General features: G+C 38.9%; 2 protein-coding genes and 1 long non-coding RNA gene across 4 annotated transcripts; 2 read left to right on the top strand and 1 right to left on the bottom strand.

Moving 5' to 3' along the window:
• Nucleotides 1-1029: 1029 nt before the first annotated feature.
• Nucleotides 1030-21531, top strand: Pgant5 (polypeptide N-acetylgalactosaminyltransferase 5). Of its 2 annotated transcripts, none has more exons than XM_076376778.1 (8): nt 1030-1312; nt 15081-15870; nt 15987-16305; nt 16394-16571; nt 18372-18552; nt 19133-19371; nt 19450-19584; nt 19665-21531. In XM_076376778.1, the coding sequence occupies exons 2-8, from the start codon at nt 15261-15263 to the stop codon at nt 19812-19814; spliced, it is 1812 nt and encodes a 603-aa protein (XP_076232893.1). In that variant the 5' UTR covers nt 1030-1312; nt 15081-15260; the 3' UTR covers nt 19815-21531. The 2 variants fall into 2 exon arrangements, with proteins under 2 accessions (XP_076232893.1, XP_076232892.1); XM_076376777.1 differs by lacking the exon at nt 18372-18552 and adding an exon at nt 17061-17241 and having other exon boundaries at nt 19665-21530.
• LOC143178251 (uncharacterized) lies at nt 2520-4933 on the top strand. Its single transcript, XM_076376787.1, has 2 exons — nt 2520-2918; nt 4719-4933. Exon 1 carries the CDS (start codon nt 2555-2557, stop codon nt 2894-2896), a length of 342 nt encoding a protein of 113 aa, XP_076232902.1. The 5' UTR covers nt 2520-2554; the 3' UTR covers nt 2897-2918; nt 4719-4933.
• Nucleotides 2863-8837, bottom strand: LOC143178253 (uncharacterized). The gene is made up of 2 exons (XR_013001748.1): nt 8750-8837; nt 2863-3122 (listed from the first exon to the last, which is right to left on the bottom strand). It is a non-coding gene; the product is annotated as an uncharacterized LOC143178253 (long non-coding RNA).
• Nucleotides 21532-21776: the final 245 nt, after the last annotated feature.

Genomic DNA, 21776 nt, shown 5'->3' with positions numbered 1-21776 from the left:
ATAAAAAAATATATATGAACTTAAAAATAAGATTCATCAGCCTCTAATAGACATATCATTTTTAAAATAGAAAAATTTGTCCTATTTCATGCATGACAAATAAAGGATTGATATGCTATTCATGCTATTGAACATTATCTATTGAATTATTAATTGATTTGTTTAGATAATTAGCAAATTTTGTCTTCTTTCTACAGCATTCTGTAAAATTTTGTATCATAACATTGTTAATTTATTATTTTTTAATCATTTGAAAAATTTAGCATAATGGGGCACCGTTTCTCGATATTACAGTCCTGGATTTAACAGCGCCCTCATTGAGAAAATTTTCGGGACATTTAAAGTAACGTTAGGTTGCTGCATCAACTGGAAAAGTTATTCTACAGCATAAAATTACGTCTCAAATGAAAGGTAAGTTATTTAATATACTACCTAGCAACACAGTTGCTTAGTGTAGATATTTTTACAACGTTTCTTTTATCTGTAAATTGTATGATACATTGAAATTTCATAAGTTTCAAATCCATAGACAAAAGCAAGAAATTTTAGAATTCTGCATCCCAGAGTCAGAGTGTATTAAGTCCACGTTTTTAAATACACTGTAACTCTAGAGTTTAAAAATATATTATATAAGTCTTTCAAAGATTTTTCCGAAAATCCGTGTTGAAACACTTATGCAGCTTTTCTGACCTTTGCCTTTTTATCTGTACTCAGGAAATACGTATTGAAACTCATGAAAGAACTGCAAAGCGATAAGATATTTAATAATAAGAAAAAACACACTATCTTCAATTATAATATCATTTCCCACAGCAACTACAATAATTAATCAAAATTACAGAGCTAATAGCTTGAAATTTTGTAAAATATGAAAAAAATCGTTTCATATCAGCGTCATTACCGACACTCGATGCAAAACGAATCTTCATTACCATCCGACCGAAGCTACTCCCCTAGTTAAAAAACTTCTCGTTGGTCGCGCAAGTAGTCGCGATTGCGGAATCAATGAGAGAGCGAGTCGACCGTGAATGGAGGTACGAGAAGTTTTCTCGCGTCCGATAAATCTCGACTCCGTCGACGAGGCCCTCGACGGTGCGTGCATCGCAGGATCGTGGCGATATCGACAGGCGGCCGTGTTCGCGCACCGCCGTCAGAGAGCGTAGGGAAGTGGTGCTACGGATGTCGAACAGGTGTCCCCACTTCGTGGCCCTAACCTCGGCGCTGCCCGCTGGCTCCGCAGTGTCGGATGTACACGTATGTGCGACGCACGGGATGTTCACCTGGAGGCGTTCTCGTTACTAGGTCATAAGAGGTGTGTATCAATGGGTATCGCGCTAATTGAGCCATTCGCTCGCCGGGGAGCAGTCGCGCGCATTCACGGGAGCGGTCCGCGTGTGACAGCGAGCCTCGCGTAAAGACTGACTCGCCTCGAGTTCGATCCCACCTGGCGCCTGTCGCGAGCCACACTCCTCTCGGGCATCGTGCTCACGCTCCCCTCGAGGTTCACTGCCGTGAGGATCTCGTTCCTGAGGGATTAGGTTTCGCGGCATCGTCGACCACCGCGAAAACTGTTCCGTGCGCCAGTAGATACGCCAGTGACATACCACAGTGTGAGCGAAGCGCATTCCACGCCGGCCGCAGTGTGTTACACATATACGGGGCCGATTTCTGTGGTGGACTTCTGGAGCACGGACGCGGGTAGAATTTCGCCGCGGCTGAACGTGGACTGTTGGCAGGAGCGAGGCTGGCCGATCGAAAGAGCACTCCCGAAACTGGGTAAATGTCGTTTTAATTCGCGACACGGGAACGAGAGCCGACCATGTGGTGTGTGCAACTTAACGGTGCTGCGTGGATACGTGTGTACACGTACGGTCGGTGTTTGCTCTCTGACGCAGTTCTGTAGCATTATGGTGCATCCACACTGGGGATACTCGAACGGAGGAATCAGGCTCGCTGGCCATGTGATTATTTTAGAGAGAAGAGAATTAGTTAGAGAGGATTCTAGGCTGAACGTGGAACTGTAACTGTGAAGTTAGAAGTATGTGGATGTATTGAATTTATGGAAATGATTGTGTTACATGAGCTGTTCGCGAGCTCCAGTGTGGATACAGAAGACTTCTGCCGAGGTGAAATCCGGCCTTTTTTGGGTCCTAATTTCTAGTGCGCGTGCGTGTCTGAGGACCTTTGAAACACAATTGGAAGTCGCGATATTAATAGTTAAATGCATAAAATGAAAGTCATTAAGTGGTATACAATTCTTAAATACAGCTTTTCTTATTCTACACATGATCTGTAGTTAATACTGTTAATAGCTACTCAACAGAAGATAATTGCTTATTTTCGAATATTCTAATTTAAACATTACTGCTCTTTTTTGTTGATATACATAGTATTTCCTCTAAGAAAATCATTGCTATCACATTATCTCTTTTTTAGACTTGATGAGACATCCTGTATACTGTCAAAGAACCGATAGCATTTCTCTGCATCTCGACATTTTGGGACACGGACATCAAAGGTCCCAACCAAAGATATTGTGAACCCAGCTTAACCCATGACCAGATTGTGTCTCGGCGTTCTCCCTAATTTCTGTTTAACGCTTGATACATTCCACGTGTTGGAGCATTATGCATACGATTTACCAGCGAGATCAGTCCTGGTTATAATATGCTTGCGAGGAGAATTCTATTCCACCAGCTACGTCAGTGTTCCGTTTGAAGGAATGCGGCACACCTGCTCTTCTGCTGTATTCCCAAGGTCCTCTGTCTGGCCCCTTGCTCACGGGACGTTAAGCGTCGTTTCCAAATGTGTTACGATAAAAATTGCACCAGTCGAAAATACCATACGCTATATGAGAGCTGATCGTCGCCTGGTCTTGATAAATATCCATCGTTGAGCGTAACCTTTTGTCGAAGCAGGTAAATTATTCATGAATAGTGGCTTTTTTGCCGCGGATTATAGGAATAGGCAAACGTAACGCGACTCGATGGTGATTAATAAAACGAGTGAAAGGCTCGCTGTGAAGTTCTGTCGGGTTGACGAGCGGGTTGACCGGTTAAAGACGGCACGTTACTCGACCTGCAAGGACACGTGCACCCAGATCGGATCGTCCCCTTGTGAGGCTGCAACAAACGATCTCATTGCTATAATGCTCTGTACAGTGATATCTGAATTACTGATTTAATTCAACTTCTGCATACAGTAGATATCGTGTATGACGATTGCAAATGCAGTGACTAGTTATGTGAAGTTTCAAGGAAAACCGAGTGCTACAATTTATGTTTCCTGAATTGTAGATGTGTACACAGTTGCAGCCATTGTTTCTGAGGTCAGCTCGTGCATTGATGGCTTGCAGTGGTCAAAGTTGCGAGTGATAGTATGCATTAAAGTAAAACTCGTTTGTTGGAAATAATTTCGCGATACGAATGTAGCGAAACGAGCCTTTGTTTGTCTTATTAGTAATTCTTAACTGGTAGAGTGAGAACCATAGCATTTATATTAATGTTTAACATGTAGAATAACTTAAACCTAAGAGATTAATAATGAGCTAACAAATGGCGAATTTTTTACATATTACTAGTTAACAATTTTTTATAATAACTGGCAGTGATCCCATGTTAGATTGTATCTAATACTGATGCCATACCAGTTGAGGGTTAATTGCATCACCAAATTGAAATCAGAGCTATGGTAGAAACCTTATGAACCATCGTCGTAGGTTTAATTACCGGAAACGCGAGAAGATGTGAAGGCTTGTTATCAACTACGCGACTAGTGTTCACGAAAATCGTATTGAAACGCTAATTATGGAGCGATTAGCGTGTTTAGCTAGAGTTAATGCTAACCATAAATACGTGAACCTTCCTCGAGTAACATGATAGGATTTCCATTGTTCGCAAAGTGCAGAGTTCAGGGATCGAGGAATATCGTTAAGCACGTAACGCACTGCATCGTCGATAAATAAATTCGGTATTGGAGTATTGACGGTACGGTCAGGTTGATATTTTTCACGTCACGTTTTCGATGAACAAGCAGTCCATTTAGTAATTAATACAATCTGAATAATTGTTATTCGCGTCCGCAATTGTGTACTTTCTGGAGCAATTCATTTAATCGAACCACTGCAAAATCAGTGACAAACTTATAATTGTCATTCGATTGCAGCAGCGACCAGGAACTTTTTTTTTCACGAGTTATTGAAGTAGAAGATAAGATTGCTTCAAATGATTCACACTACCAGATAATGATCTCTCTGTCACGAACTAGAAAGTAGAACGTGAGAGATGACCCCAACTCAACTGTAATACATAATCGGTGCCAAAAGTAATTGTTTTTTCTGTCTTGCTCGCGCAGAGAAGCATGGTAGTTAACGGTTGATAATTAGTCGCGCCAGCGTTAACTCGATCAGCAAATTAACTGATTGCTGACAGTGGTAGAAAAATGTCTTCGTTGAAAGCACGTCCCATCAGCCTTTGCTCTTTCCATCGTCTCATTCCTTCTTAATTATGCACGAAGCGGTGAAACGTAATGTCGAACGGCGTAATATTTTATGCACTACATCCTCTGTGTTTTCGAAATTCACCGAGACTCGTCGTGATCCTGCTCCTTTTTCCATCGACGGTCATGTTTGTGTTTCCCGCTTAATTCCACGCGAAGGAATTTTAATCGGCCCTGTTAACGGTTATAACGTATAATATTTCTGTCTTATCGTGTTCCAGCTATCGTGTCGCCACAAAAGGACGCAAAATAAAGGGAGGGAAATGGGAGACACGCCACATGAAATGACTTTTGAAAACGAAATAAGCGGCGAACAGCCAATAAGGTTCAGGAGGAAAAAATAACTTTTAACGTTCACGTGATATCTTAAAAGAGTCTTAGTAAATCTGATTGAAACAGTTTTCATGTTTTTCTGATTAGGAACTCCCCAGAGTGCAGTCTTAATGAACTTGTTGTACCTTCTCTTGTTCTAAATTAGTATTTCTTTTTTACTAAATTATATGCTGAAATATTACCAAAATATTTCAAGATAATATCTTTTCCTTTGGGTCTCTCTCTACTGCTTGTTCAGAATATATATATGTAGATCTTAGAAATGAAAATTATATGAGCATTCGAGTACTAATGGAAGTTGCTCTAAATAACCCGGATTATCAAGCATTCTCTTCATCCTGAAATTTCGAAAACATTAAACATTCATGCGTTGTCACTTCTCACACTCTCGAACCAAAATAATCCCTACACCTCTCTCATCTTTTACTGCAAATGCAATTTTAGCAGTTTGCAGTTTGCGAGGTCATCGACATTAGTGTCAACCGAGTAGCTGACACAGTATCTTTCTTAACGGAACAATAAGCCTAGTAGGATAATCTAAAAAGGCCAGTTTTCCTGATAACCATTGAGCAACTAGTGTTCCACCATCGGTAGACGTGTCATAAAACGTGTAAATGCATTTGCAATTATCTGCATACGTAATCAACCTCACGCGTGTCTGACGTCTTTTTCTTCCTTTCTGTCTTTTGTCAGTGCATGCACGTGCACTGCATGGAGCCTGTAGAACGCTTGTTGGCGACAGGTTATCAACGACCATAAGAAAGACCTTTAAAAAATTGTTGGTAGCGCTTTGACGAGGATTGTTCGCGACACTTGACATCAACGCGATCGCGGCTTTCAATGAACCGCGTGGTTCTCTTGTTATTCGATTTGTAACGCTACGTGCACAACCGTTGCAGCACAAAGATGCGGGATGCTCGATACACTGGCGGATCGATAAGTAAGGCGCACCAGCTGTACGATAATTTCCGCTAATTTTCGCTAATTTTTATCGTTCAATGCATTCGATAGATACTCCAAATGCAATTTCATCGAGTTTAGCTTCGATTTCTTTCTTATCAGAGCCACTTATCGGAGACGTTTCAATTTTCGATTCACCTGGCATTGGAAATTCATGAATCTGAATTGGTGTACTCGAGAGTACTTCCGGTGCCTCGATCGACTTCGTTTCATTTTTCAATTACTTATAACACAATTCCCCGTTGTCGAGAAATTCTATCATTGTCCTTAATCGTTATATTATACATAAACATACTCTCGTGTCACGTAAAGCAGTATTCTCCACATATACTTTTAGAATAATTAACCGTAGCTTTCAAAGTGTCATTAAAATCAACTTCGCGTGTTCGTACGCCATCCGTTACAAAAAACTAGTTAATTACTTTTATTATCCGCCAGTAATTATGTCGATAAATCTAAGTTCATGCACGATGTCAGTGACCTGCTTAGCTGAATTCAAACTGTTCGTGGTTTGAAAAATGACTCTAATATTTATCTTTTTCTGTAATTAAGACGAGAATAGGAACAGTTACGGGGAACAAGCTACACGATTATAAAAAGTGTTTTAATTGAATTTGCTTTTTACTGAAAATGAGCGTTTAAAAGAGTTGATGGCCGAGTTAATGCCTTTTCTCTTCGCGAGGCATTTTCGCAATGAAAAAAAACGTATCAATCATTTCCTGCATTTCCTGTACGTGTGTTTCTATTGTTAATCCATTCTCCATTACCCGGAAAACTTTACGCCGGTTTTGTGACCCGTATAAAACGGTGCGTAATAACGGTATTCGTACGATACACAGCGATCTTCATTGTATCGCTGGTATTGTCGAGCACTGCTGGTATAATTGGAAAGCACTGGAGGTACCTCGAATTTCCAAATGCAAGATAATAATATGTAGAGAGTAGGGGTTAGTGATGGTAGCAAAAAGATATCGAGCATTTCTTAAAACCCTGGTCCATAAGCAATTTTCTTATTTCAAAATTGAATAACATTTTTATTTCTTAATCATTTGTATTAGGTCATTGTTAGGTACCATTTGATTCGAAAATTTTATCGTTGGTTTTCTCGTCTTATTGCTGAGTTTCGATTTTATGTCCTATTTATGGAATTGTGATCTCTATGATCCCCGCCATATTGGATCCACGTAGTCTCAAAAAAACGATATTGCAACGATCATAAAGATTACAAAAGCAGTAATACTGTCGGCCCTTAATAAAGATCTCGACATGAACAATACTTTTAGCCTGGCACTGCCACATTTGCGCCTCTTATCTCGCTCCTCCGCCAATAAATCACTCGCGATCGCGATCTTGCCGCAAAAAAAGGACAAAAACGGGGAAAGTACGTGTGTTTTTTAAGCTAGAGAATTTCATTCGTCGAACAATGAACAGAGGCGTCGGAGAACTTGTCGCGTGTGTTAATTGCAGCAGAATTTTCCATACGTTAATGCAATGCATTTTGCTGAGTCGAATCGATTCGCCCAGTAATGCATTTAGCTAGCGTGGTAAAAAGTTCGAGAAAGCAGAGATGTAAGCGGTCAAACGAATGTAATTAGTAGTCTGCGGGTGGTTTCATTTATGGAAAAGTTGAGTGTGTAGATAGATGGATGTAGATGCACGTATTATGCAAGAATTTACAAATGTTTTTAGAAATTGAATTTGGTTGAGCTATCACAGTCTAATAATTAAATGAGAGTGTGTAATTAAATTTGATCTCTGAAATTGATTTTCTCGGGAAAGAAGCCTTCCAAGTGGAAAGCCCATTTCGCAACTTCGATTCATTTTCCCGCGGAGAGCCGCCGTTTATTCGCCACCCGCATCTTCCACGCGTCCGCAAGCAGTAAAGAGCGTTTCAATTTCCCGGTTCGCGATTCAGCGTGATTCTATTGGTGGAAAATCGATCGCTTGAAGGAACAAAGTAGCGCATCACCTTTCTTCTTTGAACACGCGCCAAGGAACCGTTAGCCGACGAAGAATGGCAAATCCTTAGGATTTGTTTAGGGATTTTCTAAGAGGGTTTCACGCTTTACAAAAAGCCTCGTAGCTGGATGATCATTTTTTACGAAAGTTTCGAAATGAGTGAAAAAATAATGAAATGGCTATAAACCAGTTACAAAACCAGACCTCTTTTGGCTTCTAAATATCATAAAGTGTATTTTAATTTCGATATTTTATATACCTCCATATTTTTGAACATGCAAATTCGCTATGAATACTTTTGCATTTTAAATGACCTACATATAAATGCATAAACATTCACTGTTTAACTATTATAATATTAATTCTGATTTGCCTTCTGCATATTATAACCTGTGCTTTATTTTAGATATTTTATACATTTTTGCATATTATGTGCTTTTTGTATTTGTTTGCATATTTAAATTTTCCACGCATGTATAACCACCCGCGCTCTATCTATTATAATAACCAAGAGGTTTTATTATTATTCGTTGTAAGCCGTGATTATAAAGAGCTTAAGTATACAATTTCTGTAATACTCCGGAATCGTGTATTTACACATGGAACTGGAAAATTGTACACTGTCAGTGGAACAATGAAACAAGACCTGTAAGAAGAGAGCCATAGAAAGAAGAAAGCAATGAATGGTTTCTGAACCAAGTGAAAACCATGTAAAATTACTTTCATGGTCTGGGAACGGCACAGATGTGAATCCCATTGAGAGTGAAAGGATAAGAAAAATAAAAAGGAAGAAAAAGTTCCAACAAATTATATAAGCTAAAATCGTCGAACTTTATTTCCAGTCGAATTCCTTCAAAAATGAAAACAAATCTTCAAGCCATCCTAAATCCCTTAACGGATCAATCATAAATTTCTGGAAGCTCAGAAGTCACTAACTCTACGTGCACAAAATCCGAAAAAACAATTTGCGAGAAAAGTTTCGGTTTACGTCTCCTCTTACCACTATCACTGCCTCCAAAGGTAGGGGAAAAATGATTATCGAGTCCGAGCGCGCGATTTCACGCAGGAGGAAGTTTCCCATCGGCAGTGGCCCGTCGAGAATTTCAAGTTACATCGGCTGTCTCGAAATTGACGGGAAGATATATCGTTCTCCAACTCGTCGAGACGCAGCGAAGTTGGAAAAGGGCTTTGGCCCGCGAAACGCTTTGTAAAATCCATAACGTGTCAGCCCCCACCGAGCGCTTTCCACGTACGTGTTTCCTCGAAAGAGTTATCGTCGCGATAAAATACGCGCGGAACTCCTGTCGCGGATCCATTCTGGAAACTTATGTCGCGAGGATGCTGTAGGTCGTATCCATCATCGCGGAACAGAGAAACAGTGATTGCGTTATTAACCACTTGCGCTGGCAATTTATCGAGGAGAACGACAAATCCTCCCAAAGCAAAAGATTGGACCATGTTGTGACAATTATCTTGAAATTTCTTGAAAAATTTGCTTCTCTTAAGGGAAGAAAGCTATTTTGCCAAGAGTAATTTACCAAGAGTAAAATAATTTTGAAGTTCACAGAAGTATGAGTCCCTGAAGGGTTACGTTTTATTCTTAACATCTATGAGTGACTAACAAATTACTGTATTCCCAAAGTGGGTATTCGTCACTTCACTCGACAAGTAATCCACCATTCTTGCCAGCACTATTCCATATTTTCTAAAATATTACACCATACTTTTGGAACCGAGTGTATGCAGATTAATTTGAGTTCTTGCGCTAGAACCACACCTTGCTCTCGCTAGTTTTACGATTGCAAGCCCAGCAAGTATTAGCCATGCATTTGCAACATCTTGCCATTAATCTACATCAAGCTTTTTCTCTCAAAAAGTTTCGTGCATGGCAAACAGGTTTTATACTTTCGCCATTGTTCTGCGCCGCGGTTCTAATGAAAAATTAATTAATTACAGCATAAGGACCTATCATAACAAAGTAATTAGAGCACAGAGACCGTTCGAGAGGAGTCTTCGTATTCGATTCTCAGTCGCTCTTCTCGCAACCAGCGATGGCGTGATACTCGAAAGCAGGAACCCCAGCGATTCTTTCAAAAGTGATCTCGTTCCGTACTCATTCTTCTCCTCTGTCGTTCCACTGGTGTCCGAGATAGACGCTAATTATTCCTCAACGCGGTCGCTAAACTTCGCACGTTTTCTTATCATTACAGCCGCTCACGGAGTCCACTCTCCAGCCTCGAAAGTTGGCTTATCAACGCCTTTGAAACTCCCCAAGGCCCTGCCTTTCTGGACACACACGCAGTCTTCGAACTATCGTATTATCTCGAATACATCGTGATAAGAAATCAGAATCGTCTCTCATGGACAACGCCTCGTTTTCTGTATTCTGTGCACGCCCTACTTCCGCCAGTTAGGAACAGGAAAAATTACGAATCATGTATTCTTTTCTTATCGTTTAAGATGTCGGTGGTTTGCGAATATTTTAATCGCCAAGAAATGAGATAGCTGTGTGCTGAGATGCAGTTTAGTAGTCGGGAATAAGCGTTACCTGATAATTTCTCAAGGACTTTTCAAAATGATAAAGATTCTGGCGAGGCTCTCGTACGCAAAGTAGAAATATTTCCATTCCTTTTCTCGGGGTTTAGAAGAGCAGTACTGACGTTTTAGAAAAGAAGTTTCCTTCAGTTTTCCTTGTTATAGGTTTATGGTTTTTGGTGATGGAGTGAGCTTTTATAAAAAGTGAAAGAGTTTAAAGATTCTCACGTTTAACGAGTCAATGAAATGGTCAGCGAGGGCAGCCAGGAAGCTTAACTTTCTCCATTGATTGCAGTGATTTCTATCGCCAATTATTAGTTTCCTTTCGAATTTCAAAACTTCCGTGGGTAATCGATCTTTCGTCAGTTTCGAGATCTGTCCACAACGGTCGAGAAATTGTTCGCTAAGACAGCAAAGTTGCATAACGCCGTGTTCCTCTTTTCTTTTTGCTTTCCATCTCGTTTGCACAAGTGCATTATTACACTGCACTTCATTATTATTCCGCTAATTTGCCTCGATGAACAACCGCCCCATGTTCCTATTCACCTGGCAACGTTCGCTTACGAAACACGATGCCTTCCGCGAGATATTCGGAGCCTAGCTGTGATTTCGATTTTATACTTAACAATTCCTGGACCCCTGATGCAACATCCGATTGCGAAAGATCGGTGGATCGCGAGAAGATTTGTTTGTGGAGGAAAATGTTAATGGGCTCTTAGTAGTTTGATATCAGGCCTTTGGGGATTGAAACTTTGCTTAAATAAATAAATGTGTAAAAAATATTTCAGTATGTAAGAGAAGTGTAAAAATAACGAACTGGAAATGTAAAATAAAAAACAGTTTCTCCAGGATCTGTGGCATTGACGTAAATATATTATTCATGTCAAAAATACATATAAATATTCAGTAATATTTTCCTATAGTAAAGATACCAAGCAGAATATTATATGAGTATTTCATTTGTACTCTTTTTATTAAAACAGTTTCTGTTTTTATTCTGGCTTCGTTTATTTCCATTGGAAATTTAAAAAATTTTTAATTAACGATTTCACCATTTATCTGACGTTTGATTACGAAACATGCCAGTGGGAAGATTTAAAAATAAATTGTTTCTCTGCACGAAATCTCGAAGATCTGTGACTGCACTTTCGTAACTCGCGATGCTACTCTCTAGTGCAGCAATGATTGCAAAATGATAGAATCACGAGAATTTAAGGTCCTCGGCGTGGAAAAATTAGCAAGTCAAAAGTATGTTGTAATTCATTTGCATTGCTATCTGGAAATACGCACACCTTGGGCCTTTTAGAACACCTGCGACTTCGAGCTCGTAATTAACAATCCCAACCAACGACTCTCAGCTCTTCTAAATTTTGGATTAACCGCAAACTCTTCTGAATGGCCGTAGTTTCGGTTATAATAGTGAAATCTGAATTTACGAGAATTTAAGATTACGTTGGAAGTTGGTTTGTTTCTGTGGGGGAAACAATTTTATCAAAAACTTTGTTACAAATTTGCAAGACCTTGTAAAACGAACCAAATGGTAGATATTTAGAACATAAACTTTGTGAAAGGTGTAATTTAATATTTAAATATCGAATAGTGGCAGTTCTATTCGTAGGTAGTAATATTAAATTATTTTCAAGGTTTATCATATTCTGTGAAATTCTATTTTAAAGCTCTAAAATTAAATCTTTCTTTAGAAATGACATTTATGAATTGGTAATCAGAGATGGGAAAAGGTCATGGAAGAAAATGATGTATGCATTAAAACTGAGTGAAATTAAAAATGTGATAATTTGAATATTTAAAAAGATGAAAATCAGATATTTGAAGCATCGAAAATTAAAAATGTGTAGTATTTTTACATTCTTTTAACTGAGAATCCTACGTATGGAGGAAATAAAAAATTAATAATCGAGATATAACGCTAAACCATAATCCTAACTGAAAACCATAACTACAATAGTTATTACCCACTATCATGAAGTCATAATTACTGTATTAACGACAAGAGTACAGTAGAACCATTGCTGAAACTGATACCGTGATTGACTAGCAATTTGCAGAATATAAAAAACTACTCATAAATCGAGAATTTCAATACTCAATATACTATTAACTGGAGCCACCATTTTTGCGTTATTCACCAAACCAAACAAGATACAAATTACCATCAAACATCGTACCTCACACTCCACAAAATCTCATTGCCCCGCTACCTCAATCCCACGCCAAGCAAATATTACACTTTCCCCAATTACACACTCGCTCCAGCAGCAAAGTGGTCCACGAGCCAACCCAACAGCCCTTCCATCCATCCCCGAAAAGACAGCCCTCTTCAGAGGCCACGAGCCACGATAAAGAGTCGCGACAACAAACACGACGCGAAATTAGCCAAAGCTATCATTTATGCAGTCCCATAAGCTGCTTAAGGCCCGCTCCGAAGAAGACTCGAAACGCGGAAAGTTTCGTGGCAGGCGTCGCTTAACAATGATTAAGCGTCGGCGACAGCGCCCCATGGAGAAGTGTACCGTGGAAACACGGCGGAAACAAACGCGGTCCCTGCGTGGCTCTCTAACGAGTACGCGTTCCTCGTCTGGGAAAATGATACTCCACCGATGCTAATTAATTAGTGGCCGCTGAATAATTCACTTTCATCGCGATAGCCGAGCCGCCAGCCTTCCGAGTAATAGTACCCGATAATTGCATACCACTCAGCCAGAGAGGGAAGGGGGGAATAACGGAAACTAGGAAGAGACATACCGTGGCGGGGGCTTTCCCCGATTTAATAAAACCGCCGCGCGTCTCTGGCATCCCAGCATCCTCCGTCGAGCGAGTTTCTCGGTCGCGAGAGCTGCCTGGGAGGAGAGCCTATGGGGATGCTTCAAGTTTGATGAGCACCGACTCTCGAGGACTCCAGCGTGGTCCTGTGACTAAGTCTGCGGGCCAATAAGCGGCTGGGGAAACACCCGCGAAACTTCTTGGTACTGGTTCGAGAAGGGACCTCAAACGAAATACGTCTGGAGAGATCGATTTTCGGACCACTACCGATTCCTTGAACCTTTATGGTGAAAGGAGACTTGGAGGATCTGGGAGAGTTGTTAATGATTAATCTTGTATGGTGTCAAGGCTTACTGTGGTGGGGTTTTTGGGGGCCTTTTTTGTATTTATTGTAGAAAGAAAATTGGATGATGTTATTCAGGGTTTCTTTTATCGAGTTGTGAGCCTAGCAGGTGGTGTGTAAATCTACAGCATTATTGACTGCAATGGTAGGATATTTTTGGTCGTTTGGATTCTCTGGAAGTCCCAGAGAGAGGTAATGATAGACGTTTAAGGGATGATAGGATCTGTAATGGGTAGGATTAGATCTAAAGTAGCATTATTCGCCCGAGTACATAGGACTGGTCCTGAATAAGTGATAATGCCAGTCGATGTTCTGTATCGCTCTAGGTACCTAGGTACAACTAGGAAGCTTCAATGCCTCCAGTCACAACATTTCCTACAACAGTGGCTAACTTTATTTCGTCTCCATCGAAACTCTGTTCTCACATTCAAAGGGCAACCTTGACGAAGTGATTTCCTGCAACGCAGATTGTAAAATGTGAAGTGAAAAGTTCCGATTGAATATGGTGTTCCACTTTTACTTGAAATTTCTAACAGTTCCAACTAACTTTCTTCCGCTCCCATCGTGTCCCTTCATCTCGCGTTAGAGCACTGGGAATGGAGGAATTATTTCTGAGAGCAGAGACCAAACCTGACGTCGGGTCCATTTTCCAGAATGAAAATTCTGAATTACGAATGGGAGCCTGGAGAGCTTGGATCTCGATTCCACGGAGTCCTTCTGGTTCCGTCTTTTATTACCATTATGCATGAAAAAGAATCTGATCGTCTCCTCAAATTGTCTTTCATATCCCTGCTCGATGGGAATGCAATAAAACGCGGAATAGCGCAGCTCTCCAGGAATCGTTCTCCCTTCTGAATGAATTTCCAAGACAATTTTCGCGCGACGAGAGCGCATCAAGGACTTCACGCTGCGACAGTTGTCGGAACGCGCGGAACGAACGCAAGAATGTGCGCGTCGTCGCGAGAATGGTACAGGAAAAGAATAGAAACGAATCGATAATGGTAAAAGTGCCTTATGTATTATGCACGTGCGTGATAAATAAACAGTGGAGAGTTCACTTGACTTCCCTAGCCTGCGCCACAGGCTCGCCCAGAAGTAAATACGACTGGACAAAGGCAATCCTTTGGCAAATGAAACGGGAACACAAATATGTGAACTCGAAACGTATCTTCAAACGTTCAATATTGAAATACTTGCTGGAGATGGTTAACAGAGTACTCGCTGGGTGGGTGGCTTGTTTGGCGATGTGTAATTCGCTGAATTGTTGGCTCTATCCAACTGTGGTCCTCTTATCGGTTACTCGTAGCAACAAGGAATTTCGAATCTTTTTGAGAATTATCATTTGTGATTTTTTTAAATAAAAGTATTTGGAGAGGACTAGCTGAATCTCTATTATTAAAAAATGCATATGTTTAACGCATCAAATGACCCATAATAAGGACTATTTTTATCCTCTATATATGGACATTTACAGATAAAAAAATAGGTCTGGGTTAGATTGAATATTTTCGATAACTCTACAATTTTTCAAAGTTTCTTGAGCCACTCATATCTCACATGAGATAACATTCCACAACATGGGTGTGCACGGTTGAAACTCATCCTCTCAGTTACATCCCACACTTTTATGCAATAAAAGTCAATAGTAATGAATAATCAATTTCTGTTATAGATACCAGGACTACACAAGACACGTAGTCATGTGATTCTACCGAGGGAGCAGGCTGATCTCTCAGACTCTGTTGCGACTAACTTCCCCTTAGAATAATACCCTTCAGGCCTCTGTGGTGCTCCCAGTCGCGAAGATCCGGGTGATGAGCTCGGGGTACAAGGTGACAAGCCCCGTCCAAAGATGTTCCGCTCCAAGATTCGCATTCACACGTGTCAAGTGATACTGTTCACGTCGCTGGTATGGTTCCTGGTGGACGTGATGGTGTTGATGCTCTATTCGGACTGCATCGGCGGGTCTGGGTGGGGTTGCACGGAGAGCAGCAAGCAACAGCAGACGTTGACGGAGGAGAGCGTGCCCCATCCGAAGGCTCTGAAAGAGGAGTCGGTCGAGGTGACCAGCCAGCAGAGCAAGAGGCGTTATAAGCAGTCCGAGCTGCACCTGTGGAGGCCAGCGAGGGTTGTGAGAGAGAACAGAGGCATGCCTGGCGAGTTGGGCGCAGCTGTGCACATATCGCCAGAGGACGAGGCCAAGCAGCAGGAACTGTTCAAGTTGAATCAGTTCAACTTGATGGCCAGCGATATGATCTCGTTGAATCGCTCCCTGAAGGACATTCGACTGGAGGGATGCAAGACGAATAAGTATAACAAGTACCTCCCAGACACCAGTATTGTCATTGTGTTCCACAATGAGGCCTGGAGCACGCTGCTGAGGACTGTTTGGTCGGTTATTAATCGATCACCTAGGACTCTGCTTAAGGAGATCATTTTGGTAGATGACAAGAGTGAACAAGGTGATTGAAGATTGATAGATAGATGTGAGATAGGGAAGATAGTTTTGGGAGTACCTATAACGTTAGATCTTTCTTCTTCTAGTGGCTTTCTGCTTAATGATTTTTTTCATTCGTAGATCACCTGAAGCAAGATCTGGAGGACTATGTAAAAACACTGCCTGTCCCTACGTACGTGTATCGCACTGAGAAAAGATCAGGTTTGATAAGAGCTAGACTGCTTGGGGCGAAACACGTGAAGGGGCAAGTCATAACGTTCTTGGACGCGCATTGCGAGTGCACGGAAGGTTGGTTGGAACCCTTGCTCTCCAGAATCGCTGAGGATAGAACCACGGTTGTTTGTCCTATCATTGATGTGATTAGCGACGATACTTTTGAGTACATCCCAGCAAGTGATATGACTTGGGGTGGTTTCAATTGGAAATTAAATTTTAGATGGTAAGAGATATTATTCTGTTGGTCGTAGCATATAAAAATTGTATTTTCGATTGATCTCTGCTAATATGAAATGTCTTGAATTTACAAGGTATAGAGTAGCGCAAAGAGAAATGGACAGAAGATTAGGAGACAGAACAGCTCCTTTACGAACGCCAACTATGGCTGGTGGACTATTTTCTATTGATAAGGAGTACTTTTACGAATTAGGCGCGTACGACGAAGGAATGGACATTTGGGGCGGTGAAAATCTCGAAATGAGTTTTCGAGTGAGTATCAAATGATTTCGAATTATTTCTAGTTTACTATTCACTAATATAGACAATAGTATTTATAAGATTTACAGACGATTTTCAGGAGAAAATTTATTTTATTTGCTTTTCCAGCTAATTGTGCCTTTCTTGTATTGTCTTCATAAAACATTTCTTTTTCTTTACAGTATGTGTTTTCCATTCATAATTGAAATCTTCATACACCAGACTCTAATCTGTAATGTAGTATAAAACTTGATATTCATGATTAACGTTAGAACTTCGAATTCTCTTATGTCACTTATATCTGGAATGTTATTCAAATTATTTTTCAATCATTTATATTTAAAAAACTAACAGCCCTCAGAAGTTCTATCGTTAAATGGGTATATTGGGATATTGGATAGTGGTAAACGAAAAGCTTAAGATTTGAATGTGTAATTCCAATTAGAAGGTTTAGCTATGGATACTTCCATCTTCATTTGTGAAGTCATAAGTGCCTTGTAGGTATGGCAATGCGGTGGGACGTTAGAAATCAGTCCATGTTCACACGTTGGACATGTATTCCGAGACAAGAGTCCGTATACGTTTCCTGGTGGTGTCAGCAAAGTAGTTCTACACAATGCGGCTAGGGTGGCCGAAGTCTGGATGGATGAGTGGAGAGATTTTTACTATGCCATGAACCCAGGTTAGACAATAACGTGTATAATTTCATTTGTTTACTTTATCCTTATGTGAATTGCGCAAATCAGTAACGCTAATTATTTGACAGTGATTCAAATTTTAATCGTTCTGAAATTTTACTTTAGAAAAGTGTGCAATTATTGTAATTTTGTAACAAGAGAACGGACTTTCGAGAAGAAAATTCAGGAGGTAAAATCGATCGGAAATTCGATGCTTGTGTTCATACAGTATTAGTAAATGTTTAACACGAAATACACAGCGTTAGAACTTAAAAATAAATTATAAGTATATACTTGACGGGTATCTGGTACAAATGATGCTGTAACATTGTCATAAAGAAAATCTATTATAGCACACTTTTTTATCTATTCTTAATATCTTTGATTTCAGTAATATCTGTTACATTACTCTATTTATACTGTTCCGCATATTAGGTTTCACGTGTTTTCTCGTAACAAATGTTCACTTTGTATTGCAAACATGAATACATCTAGTTTCATAAGTAAGTCTATTATATCTCTAATTACAAGTATAGCTAGAATGTAGAACGAGAATGTTATAAGAAATTTCTACAAGTTTCATTCCAGTTGATAACACGTATGACAAACTAAACTTTTCGAATATTAACACCTGTAATTACTGATTGTTAGTAGTTTCTTTATACTCAATCGCAAAATTAACTTTGAATGTTTTTACCAGTGTGATATTAACCAAATGATTTGCATCTACCATGAATTTAACACATTTTTCTCCATACTTGAATGTACTTTATTAAATATTTGAATTCTTTTATTGGTATGTGTGCGCGTGTCTGTACAGGTATAAAACGGATTCTGGGATTTAGTTGTTACATTTAGCCATGCAACTTGATTTACAGGTATAGACTTGATTTCTTTGCGTTTCAAAATCCGAGTATAGTCTTAACCACTCATCCATCCAGCCGACTAACAGAATGAGTTTGCTTGCTTTTTAGTTAATACGTTTATGAAATTATATATTATAGGTGCCAGAGAGGAGAACGAGATCCATCTGAACAGTCCTGAACCTAATCTATTATATTAGTTCTTTCTCTGATAAACTTGTTATGAACTACTCTTGTAATTGCTAACATACTAACAGAACTGAGTTGGTTAGATATGGATGTGTGGTGGGACATTGGAAATCGCAACGTGCTCGCACGTCGGTCATGTATTCCGTAAATCAACACCATATACGTTCCCTGGTGGTACCAGCAAGATAGTGAACCACAACAATGCGCGACTCGCAGAGGTCTGGCTGGACCAATGGAAGTACTTCTATTACAACATTAATCCAGGTAGCACTAACACCAGCATTTGTGGAAAAAAAACAAAGTACAAAACTGTGCAATGTCTTTGCATTGTTTTTAATATAGTCTCTTACGTATTCTTTGGCTTCTATCTGTCTTGCATGTTTCTGTTGGGAGGTTGGCATGCTTTTATACGTTGCATAACGCTATGAGCTTCACACTACCGGGTACCAGTTACACGTCTATCAGATACCCGTTAACACTGTATGTATAAAAAAGTGACGAAAATGTGTCGCTTCATTTTTGTGCATCTTTGAAATAAGCAGCCCAATGAAAGAGAATCGTAGCATAAAGGAGATATGTGTAAGACTCTCGTGTAAGATATGTCGACTCTCATAGTCACTCCAATTGATAATCTTAAAGAAAATCATGATACTATAGTGCAGTGACTCTCAAAAGCAAGCACACAGCATTAATACACCACACATGGCGATTTCTTCATTTCAGCACATATTTCTGACACACATCGTCTTCGGCGAACATTCATAAGTGCAAGCACATTATCGCATTCCACAAACCTAAAATGTATGCTGATTGAATAATCCTAAGACAACTGTTTCACTCGTAGGAGCTCGAAATGTAGCCGTAGGGGATGTATCGGAGAGAATCAAGCTCAGAGAACGTCTCAAGTGCAAGAGCTTCAGGTGGTATTTAGAGAATATTTACCCAGAATCTCCAATGCCATTGGATTATTATTACTTGGGTGATGTACAAAATGTTGACACGCAAACTTGTTTGGATACTATGGGAAGAAGAACTGGGGAGAATGTTGGAATTAGCTATTGTCACGGGTTGGGTGGTAACCAGGTCAGCAAACTGAATTTAATATCATGTGTATGGATGCTAAATTTTCATTAGTTTTAATGAAAATCTTTTGCATTGTAGGTGTTTGCTTATACGAAACGGCAACAAATTATGTCTGACGATATGTGCCTTGATGCAGCCAGTCCCCAAGGTCCTGTCAAGATAGTACGATGCCACGGTATGGGTGGAAATCAGGCGTGGGTTTATAACGAAGAGGTACGATATAAGGACTGGCTTGGATATACTCTGCATAAAGTAGAATGTATCAGTTTTGTAAATTGCCTATTTCGTTACAGACAAAGATGATAAAACATACTAATACGGGACATTGTTTGTCGAAACCTCGTTCGAGTGACGCAATGCAACCTGTTCTATCACCATGTGATTCTCACAATATTGGTCAGAAATGGATTATGCGTAGTAAATTTAAATGGCAAGCCAGCTAATACCGACTGATTCTAAGTGAAACATCTATATGTAACTCTTGTTGACATATATTTAATACACTACAATCAAGAACTACGGAATCAGAAGACCTCTATACGCAAGATCAAGAAAGAACATAGTATTATATTCCATAAAAAAATGTCCATTATCGCTTCTAACGAATCCATCTGAATATCAGTGGAATTAACGGTGCAACGGATATTGACTTCTACCTTAAAGACGAGAGATGTTTAAAGTTAATGCTTTTAGTTACATAGGATTTATTTACTGTTATACAGCAGTATCGTGTATTTACTGCAGTTTCTCATGGTATGCCTTGATTGATAATGCACAACAGTGTTGAAAAAGAAAGGGATATTTCCAAATGTGTGTGGATGTATACAAGTGATACGAAGAGACACATACGTGAACATTTTTTTCTTCTTTTTTTTTTTTTTTTAAGTAAACAGTAGAGAGGAAAGCATATCAGACCACTGTTATAAATAAATAATTGTTAATACAAAAGAAGAGACAAACATATTTGATAATATGGGATGAGTGCAATGCTGGATGACTGAAGGATATATCAGTGCGCTAAAACGCAAACATGTTTATGGCATAAATGTTCACAACTTATGATAGAATGAATGTTTGAGTGCAAGTGGAAAGTATTGTGACACTATTGATTACGATTTAGGTCTTGTACTATACAATTTTCTAGCGATTAGGGAAGAGCACTGAATCTTTTTTATACTGATATTTCTAACAGTTCCTTGTTGCATCTCGTTCGTATAATTTAGTTGTTATTTTCATTTTATATTCAATCGAAAGGATAAATGTACTTATATCTTAATTCGCCATAGCAATATGAGATTACATTTATGAAATAATATCGTTTAAGAATAATAAGAAATTATCGATTGTTATCCATTGTAATGTTATACTTTCTTAAATTCAAGACAGAATGTCTTCCGTATTTTCTTAAAAGAAAAGGACTAGATATTTTTATGGATATTCCCATCATCTTGCATAGTTACGATTTTTAATAGATTCAAACCCTTTTTATCTTCTATGAATTAGAAGCGTGCCGCAAGAATAGAGTGCAATATACTTGTTGAGTATGATTGAAAGATGAAACAGTTTCTTGTAAGTAATGTAAAAATGTTGTTATTAGATTCTGGCGCCCTTCCCTTACATTATCGTAGTCTCGAGTTAAAAATTTTCCACGTTCCAAAAAAGAAAAAAAAAGGATAAAAAGCAGTCGACAAAGTGAAACATTTATCCTGGAAAACGTTGACTGATAATTACGTGTACATTCGCAACTGAGAAAGAAACATACTCGATTCTGCAACTCTAAATAAGGAAACACTGAACTACATTTATAATATTTAAAATATATTATACAACTCAAAAAATTTCAATTTAGAAGAATTTTAATATCAAAGAATATACTCAATTTTATGTTACTTGAAGGAATGGTGATGGTGCAACAGTTTATTGTTTACAGCTTAATTATATATTTAATTACCCATGCAAAACTATAGTATTTATTTTTGTACAGAACTTGGTTTCTACAAGATCAATATATTATTTGAACATACGTTTCCTTAAGGATTGTATTAGCAGAATTTGTAGATAATTTTATTAGTTATTTAAAATTAAATTTAAGGGAAGTTCAGAGTAAGTTTGCAAATATAGAAAATAATAAAGTCAATAACACTTTATAACATAGTTTAAATTTTAAAAATTGTCCATTAAAATAATTTCATTTCATTGTTTATAGATAGAAACATACAATTTTAGATTAATACATCTTCAATGACAATAAAATAATCTATGTATGTTCCATTCAGTTCTTCTATATTTATATTAATAATATATGCTAATATATCTGAGCTAAATAATTGAAGTAACTTTCATATATTTTCTAAAACCTTAATATCTGTTTAAGTATGAGTTGTTTTTATTAATTAAAAAAAACA

This window comes from Calliopsis andreniformis, chromosome 4, assembly GCF_051401765.1.
Source record: "Calliopsis andreniformis isolate RMS-2024a chromosome 4, iyCalAndr_principal, whole genome shotgun sequence".
In the NCBI taxonomy this organism is placed as follows: Eukaryota; Metazoa; Arthropoda; class Insecta; order Hymenoptera; family Andrenidae; genus Calliopsis; species Calliopsis andreniformis.
Note: the sequence above shows the minus strand (reverse complement) of the source record. Positions and strands in the feature narration are given on the sequence as shown.

Bases quoted from the DNA above. Each gene is read 5' to 3' on its own strand.
- LOC143178251 (XM_076376787.1), top strand. From the start codon at position 2,555: ATGACCAGATTGTGTCTCGGCGTTCTCCCTAATTTCTGTTTAACGCTT.
- Pgant5 (XM_076376778.1), top strand. From the start codon at position 15,261: ATGTTCCGCTCCAAGATTCGCATTCACACGTGTCAAGTGATACTGTTC. The intron at 18,553-19,132 runs GTAGCACTAACA...TTTCACTCGTAG, and splicing joins CTATTACAACATTAATCCAG to GAGCTCGAAATGTAGCCGTA. The intron at 19,372-19,449 runs GTCAGCAAACTG...TTTGCATTGTAG, and splicing joins ACGGGTTGGGTGGTAACCAG to GTGTTTGCTTATACGAAACG.